Below are 25,857 nucleotides of genomic sequence, written 5' to 3'. Positions count from 1 at the left end.
GAGGTTCAAAGTTTGAAAAGCTTCTTGTCACAAATATGTTTCCCAGAAAATGAAGCATGTACAATGTAGTTACTATCATCTCTTTACTCATGCAAAATCTCTGTACAGATGATTATTACAGTACAAACACTACATTTTAAAAGTGTCACTATATCATTTCACTGAATGCTGTGTCCTTCAGTTTGTTTTGATGACCTTCCAAAAAGTGTTGGTAGACACTGCCTTAGAAAGACATCCATTCTGCAGTGATTTGCTGTGCAGTAAATAGTACATGAAAATGTACAGAAAAATGTTTCTAGAAAAGAAGGTGAAAAATATTTGTTTTCTTTTACTTCATGTGGAATTTACTAACTCCAACATCTGTGGTATGCAAGGTCATCACAAAAGAAAGGAAAGAGGTTTTGTTTTCCATTTTAAAGGCTAGGGAACTATGAACGGGCTGGAAGATGAATGGTGAAAGGTTTAGTAACCTGATCAAAAACTCACTAAAGCAAGTGAAAATCACTTACTGAATTCAGTTAGCGTTCTGTTCTGTTACTGGGAAGAGAGATTTCTTTTCAGGATAGTATTGCAAGAAGCTTATTATAGGAGACTATTTTTAGGTTAACAGCATTTTTAACATTTCAGTTACCTAAGGAATGTGCTAGACCATTTATCTAGTTGCAAATAATTTTATTTTTATAATAATTGTTTAATCAGGATCAAAAAGGCTAAATATAGTGCAATATAGTCATTAGGCTTTTCTTACCACTGATACAGCCTGAAAGAAGTTGCATGAACTCTGTTCTTCCTATTATCTTACTAAAAGGAATTCATATTAAGTTGATGATATCAAATTAGTATTCTCAAATATTGTTGATAACCTGAGCCATAATGTTCTGGAAGAAAAACATCTATTGGCCTTCCAGTTGTTGCTAATCTTTATTCATTATACTTTGCTCCCTAGATTACATCCTATTAATACCAATAAAATTTGTATGGATAGAAAGCATCTGAAAAGGATATGTATCCAAAAAGCATAGCTTGTGCACTCTAATTCGGTCCTGGGGGAAGGGAACAGATTCTGTGACTGCAATACAGAACAAAGAACAATCGGTTTGTACCTGCTATGTGCAATTGCTGCGAAGAAGCACAAATCCATCTTTGGTCAGCAAATCCATGAAGTTCATAGGATCACAGACTCAGAATGGTTGAGGTTGGAAGGGACCTGGGAGGTCACCTGGTCCAACCCCTCTGCTCAAGCAGGGCCACCTAGAGCCAGTTGCCCAGGACCATGTCCAGACAGCTTTGGAATATCTCCAGAGATTGGAGACTCCACAAACATCCCGGGCAACCTGTGCCAGTGCTTGGTCACCCTCACAGTAAAAAAGTGTTTCTTGATGTTCAGAGGGAACCTCCTCTGTTTGAGTTTGTGCCCATTGCCTCTGGTCCTGTCACTGGGCACCACTGAAAAGAGCCTGGCTCCATCCTGCTATGGACCCTCCCTTCAGGTATTTGTATGTATTGATAAGATCCCCTGAAGCCTTCTCTTCTCCAGGCTGAACAGTCCCAGCTCTCTCAGCCTTTTCTCATAGGAGAGATGCTCCAGTCCCTTCATCATCTTTGTAGCCTTTGTCTGGATTCTCTCTAATATATCCACGTCTCTTTTGTACTGGGGAGCCCAGCACTATAGACAGTACTCCAAGTGTGTCTCACCAATGCTGAACAGAGGGGAAGGATTGCCTCCTTCAACCTGCTGGCAACACTCCTAATGCAGCCTAGGATACAATTAGCCGCCTTTGGCAGAAGAGGACATTGCCAGCTCACGTTCAACTTGGTGTCCACCAAGAGTGCCAGGTCCTTTTCTGCTAGGCTGCAAGTTTTTGGATCCATTGACAATGAAGATATTAGACCATGCAGCATTCCATTCATGCATATCTCTCTGTGTCCCAGCTACACAAGTAGTTTTTAACCAAACCAAGGCAAAGCTCAGAACATTAACTCTGTTATTCCGTAGAACTTCCCTCTCCTCCAGTCTCACAAATATCTATGAATCATGACATTCTGAGATGAAACAGGCTCCAGACCTTCAGGCTAAGTAAAATATATAGGTGTAGCTAAAATATCAAGGTAGGTGAAAAATAAAGTTAATAATGGAATAAAGGCAGTTCTCAATCACAATATGAATTTATTTTGCTGGTTTAGATATGACTTTCTAGGCAGGCAGCAGATTTGAATATATCCAGAGACTCTGAAATATTTACATTTTCTAAGGCACTGATCATCCACAAAGAGACTAGCAAGATGTATGAGTAATAAAAGCAGGTTATGGGATAGAAAACTGGCAGTACTTAAAATATCTGAAAGACAAGTAAATAGTAAACAAAACTGTTCAGAAACATTTGAAAATTATATTATCCAAAAGAGCAAATGTCAAGGCCTCAGTTTCAAAGAAATAAATTTAAGAAAGCATAAATTCTCATGAGTGAATTTTGAACATCAACAAGATATGGATCTTAACCAAATGAGTAAAATTTTCAGCATTCTTCAAGCTCCTGGTGAAACTGCATGCTTGATGCTAGAGTGACAGTTTGTGATTTAATGAGAGGCTGTCCATGTAGGGAAAGACAGATGGTATGGGACTGGAGCGTAGAAGAAAACATAGAAGGTATAGAACCACAAGTGGAAAAAGTCAAAAGCTGAAAAGTAACTTTTTAGTTACAGCTACTAGTTGCATAGTCTTAGAAATAAATCAGAGCACAAAAAGAAATAAATGACCCCAAATAGCAGCTGAAGGTTCCTCCTTCAGAAGAAAATGCTGTAATTGATACACCCTGATTCTTATGTAGCACCATGTCCCACTGCTCCTACACAACAGAGAAACTTAGTAGAGGCCAGAAGGGTAAGGCTAGAGCACCAAGAATTTTTTTTCCTATAACTATCCTTGGGCAGGGTTACCTTATTTCTGAAAGCCAAAAATATATGATGTAGTCCTAGAGGCCTTAAAAGCAGCCCAACCCTCCAAAGGTGTAATGGCAGAAGAGCAAGATGCTGAAGTTGATTAACATCTCCCACAGCTCCCAGAACCCCACCATGTAATCTATTCTCATCTCCAGAACTCTCCCTTCCTAAAACTTCCAGCTGCCTGTCTGCTCCAAGCCCTTCAATCCATCTCTGCTCTTCCTGCAAGTCCAAGAACCCAGTCTTGCACCAGACAACATCAAGTCCCACCTTAAATGCCTTCCTATTTCTGCCACCATCCCACCCATTGTGCCCCAAACCTGAAGATACCTTTGCCACTCAGATTCCCTCTGCCCCTTGTCTTCTATTCTGGTTCACACTGCTGCGTCTTCCCTGTATTTAAGCTCTAATGCCCCCTAACCTTCCGCTGGCTGCTGGCTGGCCACCCGTTACCTCTCTCACTGCCTACTTCAGTAAGGCAAGTTGACCTCCATGTCTTCCTCATTCCTGGTCATTCCTTCTCTATTCTCTAATTTTTTGCAGATGTGTGGGAATGGGTAGGAGATGTCCTGATTCCACCTTTGATTCTATCATCTCATCTACTCATTATGTCATCCCACAAATCACAATACCGCTTATGCATCCAGGGTACAAGCTACGTTTACTGAAACCTTAGGAAGACACACAGTGGAGAGGAAATAAAGTGGAAATACCTATCAGCTTGCTCTCATTTACACTGCAAGAACTGGGCGGGGCAGGGAAGAAAGAGATACAAAAACCACTTTAAGTCAGTTTGCTTTTACTTGCTAGCAGAACTCTCAATTAACTCAAATCCTGATCAGCATGACACCATAGAGGCAAACATCAGAGCACAGGAGAGCACAGCGTTAGGAATACTAGGGGAATATGACTTCTACCCAGGCTTCTTTAAGTACTAGGGACTGCTGTGCAGCATTTTTCCATTGCAACAGCATGTTGGCACAACCCTCTTGCTCTGTGATTACATACACTTTGTACAGCTGGTCAGTGGATCCTTTCCAGCCAGGGAGAGCATGAAGGGAAAATGAATTAAGCTACCCTTGTTCTGATCACCTAAGACATGAGAGTAGTACATCATCCCTGTCCTTGAACCAAAATGTAGTCTTCATACATATATGTGTGCTGCACAAATTTTGAAAAATTGATTTGTTTTTATTATTTCACAGGTGGAAAAAGAACGTAGGTAAGTTGCTTATTTTCAGTTATTTAAAAAATCCATCTTCCTACACATTTGCATAATACTGCATGTTTTGCAGTCTCTTTTCATATATAAAAAGCCGGTTTTGTTGAAAAGAAAGGAAATATAAATAGTTCCATTAATACTGATTTTCATAATGTTCCTTTAAAGGGATCTTAAATCCTAAGGTTTGGCTCTAAGATTAAATTGTCTTTCTGGAATGCTCCTTCTTTGCGAAATATGTCCTGATGAGAAAGGCTAGACTGAATAACTTTAGCTAGCCAGATGTTACCTGTAACTCAGAAACATTCCCAAAGTACTCACATTTGAAGTATCTTTGTACGATTCCTCCTCAGATTATTTTACATACCTTTGGCATGCTGACAACTAAATGACCAGTTGTTTGTGATCTTTTAGCAGAGCTGCTGTCTGGCTTCACTTCCTCAGGGAGCACAAGCTGAAAAGGCTATGAGAAAATATGGGATTGAAGTATATCATGCTAAAATCTCTCTCTCTTTTTTTTTTTTTTTTTTTTTTTTTTTGACCTGGACAGAACACGTGCAGAAACATTACTATCACATCCTTTGATCTTAAGGACAGTATAGGTCTAAATCCTCTCACTTTAAATGTAATATTACTAATCCTAATAAATGATTAGCATGCTAAACAGCTTTTACTTACAAGTGTAGTCAAATGTATATTCCTGAATTGCTGTCATTCCTGAAGTGACATTTCTAAAGAAGGTTATAAAATGATGCTTGACTTACATTAGCAATTAAATGAGAAAGATTATCCAGTCTACTTTAGATATAAAGTAATTCTGAAGTTTTGTTTATGCAGCTGGTACAGTCAAAAATAGGGATTTTGGTTTACTAGGTACTTTGAATTTTTCAAAAAAATTGATGACAAAATTAAAACCACCGAGAAGAGAGAAAACTGGAATGACATTTTAAATGCCCTTTCAAAAGAATATACATCCATTTGTTTCTGTCAGCTATAAATTCCAGATTGTGAAATTGCTAAATTCTAGCCTAGGGCAACTAGCAAGCTCTCTTCTTAAGTGAATTATGCTACACTGGGCGGGGGGAATAAGAAAAGAGGAGAGAAAGAGAGAGTGAAACTTCATTTCAGGCTTTGCATGCCTTCTGGTTAGGACTTCCACAGTTTATGTGTGGTCCAAAATAATGCAAGTATGAAAGAATGTTTTTTCTGCATAGGTGCGCACGGTTGGTAACTCATAAAAGTCAGATCTGGAGTCCACTGCATAACTATGTTAAGCATTAACTCTTGATTTGAAATGAATGAAAACACTAACCTTTCCCTTCACCAGTACTCTTATGTAAGTTGGCTGGACATCAACATCAAGCAGAGAAGTGTCCAAATGTCTTTAGAATAAAATATAAAGAAATTAATCAATCTACAATACAGTCCAGTAAATAAGCGGTGCAGACCATATAGCTCTTTAATGATGATTTCGTAGTTTATAAACTACAAACTTCAATTTCACTTATTAAGTTATATGAAATATTATTAGGATTTAATGTCTTTGGAAGAAAAACATGATCTTCCAGTGTGTTCACAGAATGTCAATTAAGATAATGTCTAAATTCTGTCAAGTCCACCACATCAGCTATCGTGTAACTGCAAGAATTCAGAATCTTTGTGGAAAATGAAAAGGTCTTTCTTCTGTTAGTTTAGGGCTTTACATTAATATGAAAATTAATCTATTTGCTATTTAAAATTACAAAAATATTTTGCTACTTTTCTTTCTGAAGGCTTAACTAGTAAATTTATAATAACAGAATTTGCTGGAAAGCAATGAACAGAAATACTTTACATTCCCAGAAAACACAGTACTTTTAAATTTCAGTACTCTAAACCAAAATTTGTGACCTGTAAAAGCTCCAACGTCTGCTCTTCACCATGTGACACATACAGTCATGTTCCTGTGACCTACTAGTGAATGCAAAAGTACGTATTCCCTATTTCCCTTCTTTTATAACATTACTTCTCAGGTGAATTTTTCAGACTTTCTAGTTTGCATTTCTTACAAGTGAGCACAGAATATTACAACATATCCAACATTTTACTGCACGTGAGCAGATTTTCTGAGGCTCAAAAAACCCCTAATTCTTATAATTCAGAAACATGGAGCAGGCCTCTTTTGAGGGAAATTAATGAACTGTAAGGGAAGAACACATGGCATGCATAGGGTTTCTGTGGTATACAACTAGTTCAAGCTTTACTCTAACAAGTTCCTATTATGGGTAAATAAGCTTTTGGGTTTCCAACCCCTTCCTGAAGCATGGGCAAGGCCACTGTACTGCTTAGTAGTATATACTATCAAATAGTTATCATCAGGTTTCCTTGTCATATTTTGGCCTGGTTTAATCAAATTTCTTCCAGGCAACACCCTGGCACAGTTCAGGAAATAGCATGGGCCATGGACTCTTTCCAGTAAGCAAGGAAAGTAGGACAAGGCTACCCTACTCTGTCTTAGGGAGGAGAAGAATTTAACTAGAAAGACATGAACTGTACTAGAGCACTTGTAGGGCCAGAGAATGGGCAAAAACCCCATTCCCTACAACCCTAATCTGCAAATGAAGAATGGAAAAGATTTTACATAAGTGTAAAAGGACAGGTGTGGAGGAAACCTGCTGTGGACTGCAGAAAACATCAGTTCCAAAAAGGACTATTAGACACAGTCGTCATTGAGGAGTAACAGAACAGTCTGAAGGGTCTTTGGTTTATTCAGCTTCATTTCTTTGTCATAGACTTTGAGATTGATTCCATTGCTGCCTATAGCATTTGTTTTCCTCTTCAAAAGTCCCCATTACAGAGAGGAGTAGATTTGAAACACTGTGTATTAGAACTTAAGAATGGCAAAAATTAAGAGAAAAAGATAATTTTGACCTGTAAACAGCAAGATCCAAGATGACCTGGTTGTTTTCTTCATCATCTTTCAAAGAGAAATGAAGCCTAATAATAATGACAAGAAACATCTCCAGGATAAATACAATTGGAGTCAATAAGCAAACATTATGGCATACTTCAAATTCAACTGCTAACAATTTTAGATGAATACAAATACCATTTAGACAATATGTTACATGATCATTTTAGAAACAATTGCAATTTTCCTTAAGAACAGAAAAAAATACTGCCCTTTGAACCAAAGTCATTCTTACATTTATTTTCTGTTCTCCCCACCCAACTCACAAGTGACAAAAAAAAAATACTGCTGAAGGTCAGTTAAAATTAAGATCAGTCTGTCAATGCAGAAAGAGAGACATCTGCTGGTGAAATCTCTCTGCTCTATTAACATCTGCATAGAAAAAACAGTTCATGAAAAGCATGAAAACCCTGGAACTTGGTAACTCTAACCTTATCATATGTAAAAAAAAAAGATCTTTGTTCATAGCAAATAATTTGCCTAGAGTATAAATATCTGCCTGAGCATTTCCAAAGTAAAACATGATTTGCTCAATATCCTTGATTCTACAAGTTTTATAATATTTGTTGAAAATGAGACTGTAGATTGTATTAGCTGAGAGTTTGTGATCTGCTGGCTGAGTTCTTAAAATTGTGAAAGAATCATACCAGTTATAAATTGAAAACAACATTTATTACTACAACTGTAAGGAGATCTAGTCTAGACTTACAAGTTCTGCCCATATACTCAAGCATTTCCCATGTATTAAAGCAGAGAATAAACCCCATCTATAAATGAGAAGATTTTTTTAAATTAGCTATTAGTATAAAATGAGAGGGTTTTTCTTAATGTAATTTATCTGGAATATTCCAGTGACATTAAAATACTTAGATACTTTGGGTTCAGGTAACAGAAAGAAACTCCAAAGTTTAGAAGACACATTTTTTCAGCAATAAAAGTATTTGCCAGATATACTTTTTAACTCTTTGCTTTCCTATGTTCTGACACAGTAAACTTGCAAGAAAGCTTATGGAGCTTTTAGTTTATGAGTATTTTTTAATGGAAAACTGCAAAGAATACAAAACAGCTTTGTTTCCCATTCATGTTTTTTTTCTCTTACTGCATCACAAATTTTGAGAATTCCCTAAAACATGAAGGTGAAAACGAGAAAAGAATTGTAAAATTTTCTAGGAGGACACTTCATCAGAATTGAGGAAGGGAAATAGTCTGTTCTCAGCATGCAGCCATTCCTTTTGCCAACCTTCCAAAAGAACATCAGAGAAGCTTGGACATTGCTATGGACATTAGACTTTCGCACTGAAGCAAAAACTTTGCAGAACACCATCTGTCTACTTGTATCTCTTTATTTATGTCTCTCCAATACACTGCCAGATTGCACTGAAGAGCTGTGATATTCTTGTTGAAGCCATGACAAAAACTGCTCATTGATCTGGCTTTACGTGGGCACATCCACGGACTAAAATCTAATCCAGAAAACTCAGGTGACAAAACAGGACTGCTACTAACAGCGAACTCTAGGGGACTGTATTTCTTGTAAAAAGATAGCTAGAGCTTTATTCTAAATGTCTCTGCTTTTTAGAGGCATAATCAAATTGCATTAACACAAGATTTAAACTATTTTAGAGTTGTCTTCTTTGAACTAGAAAATTATTTAAAGTTTTTTTCAGTCAACACACTTTTATGAAAAAAGTACATCAATACAATGGTAAGTATCTTCTGGTACAGATGGAAAAAATGATGAGATCTTTTGCCACTACCTTTAATCTTCCCTATACCACTTAAAATTATGCACTGATCCTTAATGTAGGTTTTCAAATTCCTTGAATTTGCATGGACTTATAAATTTCCAAGATTTAGCAAACATTCTTCATGCTAACGATAAGCATGTTCTCAGCTTTGATTTTGCAGCTAAATCAGTCTTAAGATGGAAAAACTTGTTCAAAGGACAGAAGGCAAGTGGGCCTTCATAGGCCACTTCTTGATCACAGTCTCCTGTAGGAGGCCCTTTGGGGAGTTGTTTATGAGGAAACAACGTTTGCACTCTCTGTCTCCTGTTTTCTCTTAGAAACGGAAGGCTGGGTTCAAGTGAAACCAATGGTAACACATGGCTGATATCCCTGGAAACTCAGTCCAAAACACTTGAATACCTGGGTGCCTTTGTCAATGGTAAAATACAAGAGACTTCCCCATATCACCAGACTCTGTTGCTTGAGACCTCATTTGGTGTCAAAGGACCTCATGCTATGGAAGTTAATTACATTTCCTTCCCAATTCTGCCAGTTTTACATCTGTCATCAGAGGACAGAATTATTTTGTCCAGAAATATTATTTGGATGTATTTTTCCACATTTAAAGTGGCTACTCATACACATTTATCTTCAATAGTCAAACTGGTTAAACTTTTTCCACTACTGGCAAGATGCTCAAAGAAAGAGAGCCTTACCATAGAAAGGAAAAGAGTAAAATGTCTCATATCTTTTACAGAAAAACAAGTTCTTCAATCATCAAAGACCAAGATGTTAAATAAAACAACCTTCAACACTTTACCAATGAAAACTAATTCTTTTTCCAGCATCAGAATATAATTTTAGAAGTCAGTTTCCCCACCGGGAATATAATATTGCAACAAGAATTTGTCAGTCCTCTTATTTTTGCATTGTCACATATCTTGAAATAGTTGCCCAAATCAACTACAAAGAGGTTAGCCTGTTTAACCTCTTAACCTTACATACTTAGGCGCATTCACATTCAGAACTTTTCCTTCTGCAGTGACCAATGTCCGAAGAGGCTTCTCTCTCTTTTTTGATTCCCTTAACAAAACAGAAAGAAAAATGGTTTATAATTTCACAGTCTGGAATTTTATTTTTAATAGCAAAAAAAAAACAAAGAAGAGGATGGCAAGTGGTAAGAACTATCTGTTATTTGATGTTAAGCATACAACTTATTCAGGAACAAAACTGGTTATATCAAATGTCCAATTGTACATTAAAAGCAATATCTAAAGATGAACAAATGCTTTGTAATATCACGTCTTACATTTATAACAACTTCTTCTGCATGTCACAATGTGCATTATCAAACAGTAATATAGGAAATTTATCTGGTATATCTTAAGAAATCAGTGGATTGCTTAAACATATGAAATGGGATGTTTTTCTAGTTATGAATGGTCATACTAATCATAAGGTATTATTACTGTTAACTGATTTGATGTATGTGCAAGCAATTCTAAAGAAATTTTTTATTCATGCTAACTTAATTACTTCTGCTGAACAAATGGTTGGCATATCTCTAAATAGCGTGTCTATCAGTCACTATTCTGCACTAGTAAAAAGAATTTTAGTGGTCAAAAGATTACAAGCAGCACCAAATAGGATACAGTATGACCAAAATGCATACATATAGATTATTTATTGATGCACCTATTACAATTTTTGTTGTGTTCTTCCTTCAAAAAATACAATACATATTACTGATGGAGACTTTAGTCTTCACTATCCATGTCCAGCTATCAGCAGTTAACCTATATCTGACTTTCATTTAGTGCAATAACCAAGCTACCTTAAATTTATCTCTCAAAACAATGCAGATCACTGTAAGATCATTAAGCCTTGTAGTACTGGTATTTTCCTGTATAAATGTTTAGATCATGAGCAAGGAGAGGAAGAGTAAGGAATCTCAGTAATATGAAAAAGAAAAATCTGCTTGCACCTAGGTAAAAAAAAAAATAGGCTATATTTCCTTTAAAAGTACAACACTAATTGTCGTTTTGCATTAATCCACTCTTCAGCTGGTCAATACAGTGTGTATGGCTACTTCAGCTGGCATATTAAAAAAAAACATGGCTCAAAAAGACAACAGCAATACATTGCTTTTTGAGTTCCTGAACCAGTTCCTTACTATAAGTTCAAGATTAAGAGAACTCTAACGGTAAATCACTGAGGGAAATGAAGTGTGTAAGATTTAGACCACATTGGGGAAAAAAAGCATAAAAAAAGATTTGGTCTATAAATACAATGGATTTGAAGAAGAAATTAAAAAATTCAAGTGGAGCTACTGGAATAACTACATAAAACCAACTTCTGTTTAAGAAAGATTCACAACTATCCATGTGTTAAATACTATTCTATGGTATAAATCAGTGCGTTAATGTGGGATTTGTGGGCTAGAAGTTTCTACACCTGAATCCCTACTCTTGACACTTAAATGCAAAGTGAACGAACCACCGCTCTGTTCTAAAGATGCAATTCTCAGAAATGCTTCAGGAAATTATATCTTACCACCTCTTAGCTGTTAATAATTTGTTTCTAGATGAAATCTGTCTGCTCATGTGAACCATTTTAAGGCAAATTCAGTCATGTCAGAATCATTAGAGTTGAAGATAACTTGTTTAACTTCGTGCTGAGATAAGCTAAAAGGCCTTGTTGTGGCAATGAGAAACTAAAGGAGATCCAGTGCGCCTTCCAGCTGCAACTGATTTTACACTTGTCTGAATTTTCTTTGAATGAAACTGCAAGCATTCACTCATTTGGAAATAGCCAAAGGTGCTCAGTTTATTATCAACTGTCCAACTACACCCCAGCTGGCAAATTTAACACGTGTTAACAGGTCATAGATAGGTTCAAATTTAGCATTGGTCCGATTGAGTTCATGTCAATTTTATACTGAAATAAACATCCTTTTATACTGAGTAATTTATATTAAAGTTACATTTCAGCTCCTGTCCACCAGCAAGGATGATTTGAAGTTGTCAGGGGCACTTTTCTGTTCTCACCTTTCTCATGCTACCTCACAAAAATCTCACCACCAAAACAAAACGAACTGTGAAAGGATTTTTAACTCCTTTAAATGCTTTGGAAATTTAGAAAAATCCAGAAAGGAATTATTCTGTCGTTATTATAATGCTATTTGGACACTCCTTGAATATTTAGAGGGAAGCATTTGGAACACATTTGCTTTTGACTAGAGCAAGGCATCCCCAAACACAGCAAAACTCTAACTAGCTAGGATCTGAGTTTCACAGTAATTCTTCTGGGAAAGTGCTAGAACTTGAATTAATAATAGCAACAAGTTATGCAGATTTCCAAATTTCTTGGAGAGTTCCCTAGGACTGACTTTTTTGATACTTGGGCTTGATAAATCTTTTAAAATGCATGCCCTTAAACAGAACAGCTAGAAAAATCTCCGGCACAAATGCTGTTATATAAGCAAAAAGAAAAAAAAAAAAAAAAGGAAGAAAAGGACATTGCTTACAATGTTTGCGGAACTGATAAGCCAGCAGCAATAAAATAACTTTTTTTGCTAGTATCTGCATTAATTTTCCATGGTCAGCAAAACCAGTGGCAACTTTAGAAAGTTTTAAAGGCTTTTCAGGGACGAGACATCTTCAGATTCAGCGTGCCAAATAGCATAGATAACATGAAGAATCTTATTACTCGGGACGAATATCTTTGATAAAGTATGTGAAAAAATTTCTAAGTCACATAGAAAAGGTGCCTGAAATGCCACTTGTGCAAAAATTTTGTAACATGGCCTGTAAGGCATTTATATAATGCAACCTGCACTAGGGATTAATGCTTTTAGCAAGAATATTAAACATTGAACTACACGAAATATGTTAGCTAACAGAAAAGTGAAACTTCTAAAGTCCATAAAATGGAGTTGAAAAGAGATTTAAAAGTTCTATTTGAGGAAAACCAAGATAAAGGGTATCATAAATAAATTTTAGAAAATGAAACAAAACAAAATGAACAATCTGAATATTTTATTTATATTTTATAAGCATATTTGCACAGGCAACAGGGATTTAAGCTGTCAGTTCTCAGTAATATTTAATGTGAGGCAGTCGCCTACCTCTACTCTGTAGGTCTGAAAATTTTCCCTTCCTCAATTCATAGAATATATTAAAACAAAACCATACCTTATATTGTCTTTAGCTCTCCGTTTTTCTTCAATATATCTGTGAGTTTCTAATCTAGATTCTGGAGTATACGGTGTAGGCTCCTCCCAAAATCTTCTGTCTTCTTCATCATCTTCAACTGTTCTCCACATTTCTTGTTCTCTGTCTCCTTCTGCCTGATGGTTTTCTTGGTTCTGTAGGGAGTCTGGGCTACACAAGATCACATGGAATATTATCGCAATGAAATGAAAGAAGAGTACTTGCTAATAAATTCTTGTAATAATATCTTTTTAACCCAATACTAATAGCTGTGTAATTCCTACCAGGAGCAGTATCTTATAGATTTGAACAACATTCTCTGCTCTGCTTCTTTCATCACTTGACAAAACATATTTTCACATGTTTTTCATTTGCTTAACTAAGAAGTGATACTATGGTTATGCCTAACCCTCTGAAAACCTGATAGATAGTTCAACAGATTTCATTTCAGAAGCAGAATTTTCAGATACCCTCACAACTTTCAGGTGAAAGAAAACCTTCAGTCTGTGTGATGTTTAAATATTCCCAATATCAGGCAGCAGCAGATTAGAAATTTATAGGGTAGCAACATTTTACCTAGGCATCTCCTCAACTGCCATCTTAGAACCTGAATAATTCTTCCCCCTAGCCCTAAGCCTCTGTAATCTTCAGAAATTCTCTATCATTATAGAGAGAAAACTGAATTTGTGATACAGCTGTGATCTATGAGGGCAAAGTTTCATAGCCAGCTCCGTGGAACTTAGTCTCTATTGGATTAAAAATAAGATGGATGGCAACTGCAGTGGAAGATGATCCCAGACAAAAATCCTTCTCCTATCTAGGTAATCTCAGTGATATTAGGTGGAAGAAGTATAGAAATCAACATTCCACAGCCTTTTACATCTCAAAAGATCTGCAATATTCCATTTCAATCTTCATATCTAACAACTCTAAAGCAAAAGAAATTATAGGTGAACAGCTGCTTTCTCTGGAACCCGTGCATTACCTTAAGTAACAACACCCAGCTGTTCTCCTGAAAGAAGCTATCAATTACACTATTTTGGCACCCAGACAATTTAGCTTGGAGTTTTGGGACAAAAATTCTATTGTACTGTCTGCAGGTCAGTAATGAATGATGTTTGTAACTAATTATACTTTTCATTAGAGATGACATGCATGAGGAGAAATAATTCTGCTAGAATCAACAATAAAGACAAAAAGATTTAAGTGGAATTACATGAACTATTTAATGAGGAAAACAAAATTCTTAATGAAGAAAGAGAAGAATGATGTTTACTCACAAACTGTGGTTGCTTACTGTTACCTGTCAAATCCATGCTTAGATTCCATTTGTTTTTGTTTCTTGTCCTTTCTTTCTTGCATCCTTCTTTGAGCCTCTTCTTTTTCTCTGGCCCTCTTGAGAAGGTAAGCTTGTTCCTGTTCTCTGATTTTCTGTTTCACTTCTGGATAGTTTTGAAGTGCTTGAATCCTCTCTGAACGTTCTATTTCTTTACTATCCAAACACTTCCCAAAGAGAAAAAAAATCAGTATAGATATGTGAGAAATTTTAAACATGTTCAAATCAATAAATCCATTAAACCGTAGGTTAATTTTGATAGATTACTTTCTGTATAAAATTAAAAATACGCCTTTCAAACTTCCATAGCACTATGTAAGTTATACTATATTAGAAAGAATTAACAATAAGTTACTATTCAGATCTGGAAATGTTTTTGTGTCTCTGAGAGCTCCTTTTTGCATTTTCCAGGAATTTCAGTTGGTCTTACCAGACTATGTAGTAGAGAGAGTCCCTTCAGCCATTTCTGATATTTGCCTGGTCTTGATTCAGGCTCATGAAACTATTACAAAATGATTTCTTTTGATGTGTTAGTTTATTGCCAACTAAGTGAGCTGAATCTACTCATAATAAGTTAAGTAAGCGCCTGTGCTTCTCCAAGGGAAATTTGTGGCAGCATATTTCAGGACTGGGACTGCCTGTTTCCATGGCAGGAAATCATTACATCAATACTTCATTGCACAAAACCTCAATCTCAAAGTATCTATTTACAGTTGATGCAATACAATGCATTTTTACATCAATTTCTATCTTTCTACTGCCTTACAATGTTGGTTTGGTACATATTGCTGGTATGGTACCAACAACCTGGTAACTTTCTGCAATCATGAAAATAATTTAAAAATGCATTATATATATAAAAACAAATCAGAAAAAAAGCCAGAACTGTACAGTGTATTTATTTTGTTAGAACTTTGTTTAAGTATCTCCAATGAAAATGACAGAAAAGTTAACAAATGCATGTGGTTTAGTGAAAACAGAACCAATTTATTATCACATTATTTGCTTTAGTCACTTATTCTTCAGAATACAATTTAATTTCCTGTGGATAGTAAGAAAAATACTCCTAGTTTTCCTACCATGGGAATTTGTTTTGCTTGGGATTAGTATGTTCAGTCAACAATGCTAGTTATTGATTTGGATAGAAATTTAATTTTAAAAATCTTACTTTTAATTGATGAAGAGTTGCCACCACAAATTGTCTATAACCTTCAAATTCAGTGCATGGGTTACCCACTAGAAACAGTTCTTTCAGATGTATATTATATTTTAGGGCTTCAATACTGGAGAGTTCACCAATGAAATTTGCTGTCAGGTCAAGTTTCTTCAGTTCTTCACAGCCTGTTTGGAAAAACCTTAATTCAATTTGTCCATAACATAAATGTACACGACATACACACACACACAAACACATACATGTGTGCACACGCTTGGATATAAAACTGTCTGCATTTGTTTTCTGTGTACTAATTTCATTCTATTAGGATTCGTCTTTTCAAGCCACAAGTGAAAGAGTGACTCACAGCTTAAGTTAATGAGGTCACAATATTTATAGAAAGAAAAAAAACCCGCAATAAAATAAAAAAATATCAAAACCTATTATTGGTTTTATCGCTATTAAAACTTTGTAGTCACTGCTTGCATACTAGATGAGCTATGAAATGTTTCATTTCCAGATAAGCTGGACTTCAGTTTTAACACTCTGATTGCCTTGGTACCCCTCCTCAACTGAGTCTTCACCATATGGCTAAAAGAGTTTCTAATTGCTTCAGGAGAGTATGATCAATTATGGATTTGATTTCTGTGTACTGTTAATCTTAGCTAACATTATTCAAGTGTAAAGATAAGGTTTTCTTAAAATTCACTCCAAGATGAGGTTTTCCACTCTATGGACTCAGCTATCGTTGTGAATACTTTATCACTGGTTTAATTGCAAATACCAGTGAGAAAATGTTGTTTGTTAACCAGAACAGTTCAGTATGAACAGAAACTCTAAATTAGCTAACAAAATGCTCAGGGAAATCCAGATCCAAAATTTATCAGCCTCTCCTTTTATCATAATCCGTCCGTGAATCATAACCTTGACTTTAGGAGTAAAAAAGTTTAGCTAAGAGCAAGCTCAACTTCAATGCTCATCATTGTAATCACTTCTTTTCATTTGCAGGTCTATTTGGCAAGTATTTTATGCATAATGGACCTGAAAGAAAATAAACAACTCGAAATGATTTATTAGGGGATTTAAATAACCCAAATTTTTGCAAGGCTCACTCCCAAATGTTCTGACTCCTAAGTAAATGACAAATCACAGTAATAAATAATGCAGCCCGATAGAGGAACCTAAAATTTACTGTCATGAAAACAGATGCAAGTTTCTCAACAAATTGCCAAATATGTAATGTACTACCTACTTCTTCAACTTTTACAAAGTTGTGTTTAGCCTATTTGCTTATTTTTTTTAATTTGATCTAAGCCATCTTCTTGAATCAGCCTGTAGACTTAAAAAAAAAAAAAAAAAAAAAAAAACAGAAAAAACAAAACCGAAAGAACAAAACCAAAAAAAACAACCAAAAAAGCCCCAGCATTTTTTATTGTTCCCTTGTCAACGTGGACATTTTAAAGATTCAGCAGCTGGCCTAATCAGAATCAAGAGAAAGAAATCAAGTCAGAAATTATTCAAGTAATATGGAATGTGTTTATGGGTGGCTCTAAGTCTTAGATTTTGATCTTGGAAAATGCTAGATGCTAGATGCATTACACATACAATTATAGTGACAAGATAAAGGATTAAACACAGATAAAACAGATAGGTCTTCATGCAATGACAGAGGAAAGAATCATCTGAAAAACTCTTTAAAAATACCCCAGACTGCCAATGCAACCTGTGCACAGAGTAGAACCTTCTTGTGTGTGACAGTTGATTGCTAAAGTGAAGATTACTGCTGAAACATTACACAAGAGAGACTTTTTACAGCCTGCCTAACATTAAAAAAAATCACATTGCTCCAGCTAACCTGCACAACAAATTATCTTATCTTTACAGGGGGGAAACACCATTTTCATGAAAAATTTGGATTCCCGCTTTGTAAAGTATTAAAGAATGGAGCTATCATAGTTGGCAACACTGGTGAGAGAGTATGCAAAAAGCGAGTTAAAATACATTTACGCAAGTTCAATGACAAAACCGCAGCAGTAGGAAGCACTTGCTACGAAGAAGCATTTTTGAAATGCTGCACACAAAAAGGCTCTTTCTGAGTATCAACAAAGTACCTTTACTGGTGGACATAATGGCTTCCACCCTCTTTTAAACTAAGTTACAATTTAGGTATTTCAATATGAAAGGCAAAATGGTTTGTTTAAAATCTGACCTTCCAGATTTTCAATTCTTTCAATGTTGTTCAAAGCTACATTTAAATATTCCAGCTTCTTTAGTTTGCCCACATTTTCTGCAACAAAACATAGATCTGTTATTTCAGTTTTTTTCATTGGAACAGGCATTATCATTTTACTTGCTCAGTTTACTTCAAAGAAACAACAAAGCAGAAAAATAGGAAGGACAAATCAGAATATGTATCAGATTATTGGGCATTAATATTTTAATATTAATAAAAAGACAAAACTGAAAAAGTTCTCTGAAAACACATATTAAAATAAAAAAGTAAAAAGAAATAAGTAAGGTTATAAACATTTTTTTTTTTATCACAAATCCATAAAACACATATATAATGCAAGAGGACTGGCCAAAAAGCATGGTGAAACATTCCATTTGTCATGAAACTCAGGATCAGGCCATACTTAGTCAAGCTTTATAAAATTAGAGTTTTACACTCACTTACATAGAAAAGATTGGCTTCTTTAGTATATATTTAATTTTTAAAGATCTTTTATCTACAGGGTTAATACAAGAAACTTCCTCTCCTCCCTTTTTAAAAATTTTGCCAATAAGGATTTATGTGGCTTCAGTATGAGCAAAACAAAGCCACACCCCACCCCACCCCTTCCTAATTTGGAATCTAACCTGAATTATTTTCACCATGAACTATTGAAATTAGCAGGTTCACAATGTGCGGGGTTGCGTCAGAATGGCTAGCATTTCCTCCTTTGAATACATAAAGTGGGTAAAGAGGGAATATGGTAGCAATAATCTTCATGAGTCCCAAAAATGTCTGAAAAATGCAAATACTACTTGAGATACATGACACACAGACATAAATTTGAGACAAGATACATAGTATTACTTGTGTCACAGTTCACCAATTTCTTCCCAGTCACCAGATGTTTCGAAGATCTGACTGGAAAACCTACCCAACAAAGTCATAAAGTTTACCTCAAACTCTAATTCACAAGCCGCCCTTATTAACTGCTGTGCAAACTGTCCCTGCTGAGACAAAGAAATTCAAGCAGAGAGAGCTGAACCAACACAGATCATGTCTACAGCTGATTTAGCTGTCTAGGCTCCTCTATAATCAAGAAAGAGAAATAGGCTCTTCAAGGTGCAATTTGTCTTATTTTAAATTGGCTATCTAGAATCAGTGAACCAAATAATGCTCAAAAATACACCTTTTCTTCGCCACTGGTTAGAAAGGGAGTCTACAGTAACTGCTTAAGACATAGATGTGTGAAAGTTTGGTGACATGAATCCTACCATTTAGTTTACTAAGACCTTGGAGAGATATTTTTTTCATAATTCACAAACAGATGATGAAGTTAATTTCTCAGCAAGGACTTGTGGAGCTTAGGTTGGCTGTTGGTTTCTCTTATGGTATTTCTGTAACGGCAGTGCCTGTACCCATGAAGATGTGAGAGAGACAAGTGTTGAAGATAATGGTATCTTGTGGGGTTTTTTCCATTTATAGAAAAGAAAAGAACCAGGACTCATCCATACAGTGGATGCCTTACAACTTGCTAGCTGATTAGTAGGCAAGTCTGATCTTGAGGGCTGCATAAAGGTTTTCTTTAAGAGGAGAAAAGACAAAACCCAATAGAGTCAATATAAACCATTCAGCTGTGATATTTTGAAGTGTGCTTGGAACTGCTGTGTGCTCCGCGTGGACATGTTGGTATCCACTGGGAAGAATGACTTCCCAAATTCAGTACTTTGTAACACAACCCCTATTGAAAACTCTTTTGGTCACTACTTATATAGTGCTTTTGTTTTTCATTTGTTACTAAGGCATTCTCTTGGAAAGCTGTTACATTATACAAGAATATATAAGGTAGGAAGTTGGATACTTTTCCAACTTGTACAGTTAGATTGAGTTAAGACAAAAATTGAATGTCTCAAAAATGAGATTGCTGAAAAAAACTTGTGTCCAAAAAGCAATAATCTGAACAGCATTATGATATCTTGTACTAACCTAAAGGAGGTGTGAGTGTTGACAAAAGAACGAGATGAAATCTTGTGCCTTATTAAGGACACAGTAGCAGAGCGAAAACCAACTTATTTTAGTCCCATTTTTGATGGGGCAGAGCAGCATAAAGCAGTTTCAGAAATCTTATTCTCTCTGGGAGAAGATTCCTCCACTCTAAGAAAAGCAGATGTTATCAGTACAGGTACTCCCTAGGAGTTTCCTGATGAGCCCCTCCAGAGGTTTTAAAGCCTTTGCCTACAAGTCCTGAGCACAGAATTTCACCCTAAAACTTTAGATTTTTTTCCTTCCTCTTAAGGTACTTCAAAGAAATATGCTAATATAATTCCTGAGCACTTCTGACTTTCCATTCTTCATCTACACACTACCTGTAGAGTCTAATCTTTTCCAGCCCAGGGCCTGATGTTGTATCTTTCTGTAGAGAGCCTAGCAAACATGTGAATCAAAGCCACAAAACACAGACCACGTGAAATTAAACGTTCTGTGGTGCAGGAAGATGACTGAGACTTTGCTGTAAAAAGTTGTCTTTATGCACAAAAGCAAGTATTTTATCTGAATAAAAATTATTTCAATGCTAACAAAAAATACCATTTGTATAAAACCTGAATTTCAAAATGAGTCTGAAGAGACCTAGTCCTATGATATCACAGTCCACAATATATGCTAAACTGTCTCTCTGTTGCCACAAAAACAGGATATTTAAGTTATATCTTGATTTACGATATTTTAACCAATATAAGCTGTTCCACACTCATATTCTAGTGATGTGTATCTCAGTACTATCTTTTCTATTTAAAATTTCTCTTGAAAATTCCTGAGCTGCTTAGAAATTTACTAAGGAGACAGAGAAAGGAAAGCTTGTAGGAGCAGATCTACAAAGAACTTTTCTGTAGTTCCCTTAAAGTATAACACAACAGATATTTTTCCTGATTTCAAAATTACGCATGTAAATCCATTTAAAAAGAAACATATTCAGAAAACACTTACCAATTTTTGGAATTAAATTATTCTGAAGATAGAGAATTTTTAAATCTCGACACCATTTGTCAAGATACTCTAGTTTTTCTATTTCCTGCTGATGTAAAGAGATTTCTTCCAGTGAAAAAATTTCACAGTTGTTATGTTCTGCACGTCTTCTAACAAGATCTTCAGTAACTGAAAGAAACATTAGATGATGTCATATCTCCCTTTAGTCATTTTCTGCCATCTGACTTATGAACAACTTATAAAATCATTAAAATCTTTTGTTCCCCCATACCAAATACATATCCGGTAGGAACACCAACAAAAATAAAATCTGCTAGAAAAGACATCAAGTGCCAAATAACTTCAGCCTGCTCTGCCATAGTAAACATCATTTGTGAAACACACTCACGTCTCACGTAACATTTAGAAAAATCCATATGAAAACTGCTGAGTCTTTCATAAGAGTGTGATACAACCCTTGCAGAAATTAATCCAGCATCCATTATTTTCAGCATAGCTCGGGTTGCAGATTGGTTCATACAGACAAGCAATGGAGTGTTTTATGAGCTTTTATTTCCTGATGCCAGATGTTCACAAAAAGTAAACTAGCTACAGTGCGCCATCATATTCTTCTGCCAGCACAGTGTGCACAGAAATAAGCAGGATGAATGCTGAAAGAAGGCAGATATTTTTTAGTCTTTCAGTGTTTGAGGCAAAGCCATAACTAATTCATGCTTATAAATGTTTATGTTAGAATGAAATTTAATCTTGGGTATTTCTTAAGCACTACCAGCTCATTAGCAGCCAGCAAAGGAGTTTCAGTGGCCGAGAGACAGCAGAGACCTGGGTTCAGAGTTCTCACATAGTAATATTTAATGCCAGGCAATCTTTCAAACAGTGAAAAGGCTCTGTATAATGAAGGTAAAGAAATTCTATGAGAACCAGTGCTCGCTCTTGAGCTAGATGTTATTACTTTGTTTCCAGCCCACTGCACCAAAAAAGCACTAGCATTTTCTTCTCCTTGACAAGCAGTGAATTACAGTGAAGTACTGATTAAAAAACTAGGGTTTTATCAAATTAGCATAGGTATTTTCATGATTATTAATGCCAAAAAAAGACTAGCAAGCCTTTCAAAAAGACTCTGAAGAAAAATAAGTAAAAAGAAAAAATATAAATAGAGAGATCTATGAAAATGAATTGTTCCTACCATGCACTAATTAAAAGTATTCTTTCACTGCTTCTTTGTCTCAGGGAGGTTTTGTGAAATCATCCGGTTTTATTAGTGGCCCTGGAATGGCTGCACGCATTCACACAGACTGGTCTGCTACAAGCTGGCTAAACTATGTACCAATACAGCCCAAACTCACACGTGTCAGTGCAGCTCCTCTATCTACAGCCTTTGGGAAAGAGGTGAAACTGGTTTTGCGTATATTATATTATTTACAAATGACCAGGGTTAAATCTCCCTTCTGTTCAACAGTTTCATCTGGCATGATTTACACAATTATATAATTCTGATACTGATATTGATGTAAGAGGGCATCCTGTCTTCACATAAAGCATATTGTGAAAGGTGTCTTTTTCTTTTTTAATTGTGTTGCGCAGATTTGCTGCATCTTCTCTTTAACAGCCCATTGATTAAACCTGATTAAATTAATAGAGAAAACAGAAAAAAAAATTACAATAATTGTGACTAAATATTTCAGTCTTCACAGAAAATATAAAAAAAAATTAGCATTTCTAATAAGTTACTTGGCAAATCTGCTGGAAATTAAAAAAAAAAAAATGGCCTTATGTGTTTGGTGGCAGATCTTTCAGTGCCAGTACTTCCAGTGCAAACAGGTATTTTTGAACAAGAAAACAACAATATTCCACAATCTGCATACATACACATTGGAGACATTATGCTTTATACCCTTTATACAAAAAGAAGTCATACAAACAATTCTGGACAGAGTTTTATGACAGATTTCCCTTTGCTGAAGAAAAGAAAATTGAAGCGATTGTTGCAGTGATTATGCAAAAATGTCCACTTTCATTACCAGATGGTTTGCAAAGCAGAGACAATCATTCCCAATAGAAGCTACAGTGGAGCTTTAGAGACCTATTTTGGGGACCTGCTGTAGGGAACTGAGAGAGTATTTGACATTTTGTATGCTATCTAGTTCATTTAAGAGGAACCAGGGAAACAAACTTGCAAGAGAAAACAACAAATTTTAAATAAAAGCTTTCGCAGGACAATGACAAAACACATTGTAGCATTACTTCTCACTGAGAAGTTCATTAAGCAGGTTATCTGATGTTGTGCACAGTAATAGGAGAATGGACCAGCAATCTGAGAGATCACAGCTACTCCCGTGTGCCCGTGAACACAGGAGGAAGTAAGGGATGGCATCAATCAACTGGAGGTAACAACAGATCTTGAAGACCTTACAGCTGGGCTTCCAAAAATTACATGTTTTACTCAAAAAGGAGCAGAGACGAAGGAAAGCATTAAAGAAATGGAAAGAACAAGCAGGTGGACAGCTGCAGGTATATCAAGAAACAGTGGGGGAACCTGCATTTCAGAAAAGCGAAGTATGCAACCATTATTTTAAAACTTAAATTCATGCCATGCTGTTCAGGAGATGAAGCCATTCTCCTTCAGGCAGTGCTGATCAAAGCGGGCAGCTGACGGCTTCATGGAGAGAGAAGGAGTTCCTTTCCAAAGCACTCTTTTAGCCCAGCAAGGGACTGGCAGTCCAGCGACGGTATAAAATCAAAGCACATCACAGGGAAAATCACAGAGGAAGGGAATTCTTCAGTAGCTTTTTTCCTGAGTGATATGTATCAGAAACTCAGTCTTTCAGGTCATACCGCTTTACCTCTAAAAGATTATGGATTTATAAGTAATAGTATGGTGTATTTTAACCTAATTCAGGGGTTTTTTTACATCTCTGATAAAGCATCTGCATTGGCTACTTCTACCTAAAAAAAGAAATTATCACGTGGTGTTGAAAATGTATAACTGCAGGGAAAGGACAGCGCTGACAGCTCCCGGCCCAGACACCGGCCATCCCGCCAAGCATCTCCCCTTGCGGGGGCTGCCCCACACACCGAGGGGTCCCTGCCTGGGCCACCCTGCTGCTGGGCCTCTCGGGGGCTGTTTTGGGAGGCAAGCGCACCCCTGTGCTATGCTTGGTGAAATAAAATGGGTTGTTATTCCCAGGGAGGAGGGAGACCAGATAATCCACCCAGGCAGGGAGAGCAAGGGAGGCAGGAGAGGAGAGGGCTGCCAAGGGGTGTGGGGGATGGCGGGGAAGGGGGGAAAGCGTGGGGAGAGGGAACATGGGAGAGGGTGTGGGGCACGTCGCGGGGAGGAGGGAAGGGGCCCCGAGGAGGGGAGGAAAGCGGCCCTCGGCGACACTCACTCCGCACCATGGCCGCCCTCAGCTTCCCGCCGTCGCCGCCATTACAGGACGCTGCCGTGCTGCCATGGCAACGGGGCCGGGCGGGAGGCCGCCGGCCGGGCGGCTGCTGCGCTTGTGTGCCTGCCCCAGAGGCAAAATGGCTTTTGTGTAATCCAGAAGTAAGATTTCTACTACTCTGGCTGCTCCTGACCCCTTTCTTTGGCTGGGCAATCACATATGAAATGCCTCTTCCTCAGATATATATCTTTTGTCCATCCTTTGTGTGATACTTTTGTCCTCCTCCTGCGTATTCATTAACTAGTTTGCCTAACGCATTTTGGGCTGAAAGCATGTTTTCCATTGTCTATGGAAGCAGCCTGTTCCCGTCATTCATAGAATCACAGAATCATTTAGGTTGGAAAAGACCCTTAAGATCATTGAGCCCAGCTGTTAACCCAGCACTACCAAGTCCACCACTAAATCATGTCCCTAAGCACCACGTCTACCCATCTTTTAAATACCTCCAGGGATGGGGACTCAACCACTTCTCTGGGCAGCCTAAACCTTCCCTGGCGCAGCTTGAGGCCATTGCCTCTTGTCCTATCGCTTGTTACTAGGGAGAAGAGACCGACCCCCACCTGGCTACAACCTCCTTTCAGGTAGTTGTAGAGAGCGAGAAGGTCTCCCCTCAGCCTCCTCTTCTCCAGACTAAACAACCCCAGCTCCCTCAGCCGCTCCTCATAAGACTTGTGCTCCAGACCCTTCACCAGCTTTGTTGCCCTTCTCTGGACACGCTCCAGCACCTCGATGTCCTTCTTGGAGTGAGGGGCCCAAAACTGAACACAGTACTCGGGGTGCAGCCTCACCAGTGCCCAGTACAGGAGGACAATTGCTTCCCTGGTCCTGCTGGTCACACTATTCCTGATACAAGCCAGGATGCTATCGGCCTTCTTGGCCACCTGGGCACACTGCTGGCTCATATTCAGCCGGCTTTCAACAAACACTCCCAGGTCCTTTCAAGGACATTTCCTCACAGGGAATGCTCCTGTCCCCCACCTTTTACCTGGGAGATTCTCCAGCAGGTTGCCTCCTCGAAATATGTCTTACAACTATATTTAACTCATAGATCAGGTCAAACAGCAGCATGAAATTTGTTGTGCTGTGGACATGGATATTATGTCCTCCTGCAGGTTTCTGTGGACTCCCTCCTGCCATTACTGTACTATAACTTCACTCTCGGTGAAGGTGCCTTCTAACAAAGCTAATGAGTAAGAGTTATGGCTGGAGGCCTCAGGCAACTGCTCAGACAGCTACAGGAATTCTCATGTCTGACATTTTCTATTTTGCAGTTAATATAATGATGTAGCATTACTTCACATACTTGATTAACTTCCCAGCTGGCCAAGTTATGGCACCCTAAACCTCAAAGAAACTGGATGGGACTACACATCTCAAGACATCACTAATGGGCTTTACAGAGTCCTTCGTCTTATCCTGATCTGGTGGCCACCAGTTTGAGTTCAGTCCAATTCAGCAGAGAGAGAAGTATTCTGACATAATGTACAATTGATCGCAGTAAGTTTTTTTCATACTTAGATTTAAGCTCATATCTCCTTCTTTGTAAGTTCATACATATATTTGTAAATGATCAAATTAATTTAAGTCAGTCATTTACCCCTGATGTAATACATGGAACTCCCCACAGCTACTCCGCAATTTTCTAACTGTATTGCTATTTAGACAATAGGAGAAA

The 25,857-nt window shown here is 37.1% G+C and overlaps 1 protein-coding gene across 3 annotated transcripts in view; it reads right to left on the bottom strand.

Annotated features, from left to right (window-relative positions):
* DNAAF11 (dynein axonemal assembly factor 11) overlaps nt 1-24,176 on the bottom strand; it is a 41,410-nt gene extending 17,234 nt beyond the window's left edge. The window contains exons 1-10 of one of the 3 annotated variants that reach the window (XM_087745794.1): nt 24,126-24,176; nt 20,737-20,904; nt 17,749-17,826; nt 15,552-15,724; nt 14,351-14,550; nt 13,030-13,218; nt 9,842-9,919; nt 7,070-7,135; nt 5,472-5,541; nt 4,527-4,622 (exon numbers count right to left, since the gene is read on the bottom strand). In XM_087745794.1, coding sequence (XP_087601920.1) covers nt 4,527-4,622; nt 5,472-5,541; nt 7,070-7,135; nt 9,842-9,919; nt 13,030-13,218; nt 14,351-14,550; nt 15,552-15,724; nt 17,749-17,826; nt 20,737-20,904; nt 24,126-24,135 — 1,128 coding nt within the window. In that variant the 5' untranslated portion in view covers nt 24,136-24,176. Of the gene's footprint in view, nt 1-4,526; nt 4,623-5,471; nt 5,542-7,069; nt 7,136-9,841; nt 9,920-13,029; nt 13,219-14,350; nt 14,551-15,551; nt 15,725-17,748; nt 17,827-20,736; nt 20,905-21,124; nt 21,173-24,125 lie in introns of those variants that run through there. The other 2 variants (XM_087745785.1, XM_087745801.1) reach the window with 2 other exon arrangements.
* Between the last annotated feature and the right edge of the window lie 1,681 nt (nt 24,177-25,857).

This window comes from Nipponia nippon, unplaced genomic scaffold, assembly GCF_047370975.1.
Source record: "Nipponia nippon isolate SJK-2023a ecotype South Korea unplaced genomic scaffold, ASM4737097v1 scaffold_1, whole genome shotgun sequence".
In the NCBI taxonomy this organism is placed as follows: Eukaryota; Metazoa; Chordata; class Aves; order Pelecaniformes; family Threskiornithidae; genus Nipponia; species Nipponia nippon.
Note: the sequence above shows the minus strand (reverse complement) of the source record. Positions and strands in the feature narration are given on the sequence as shown.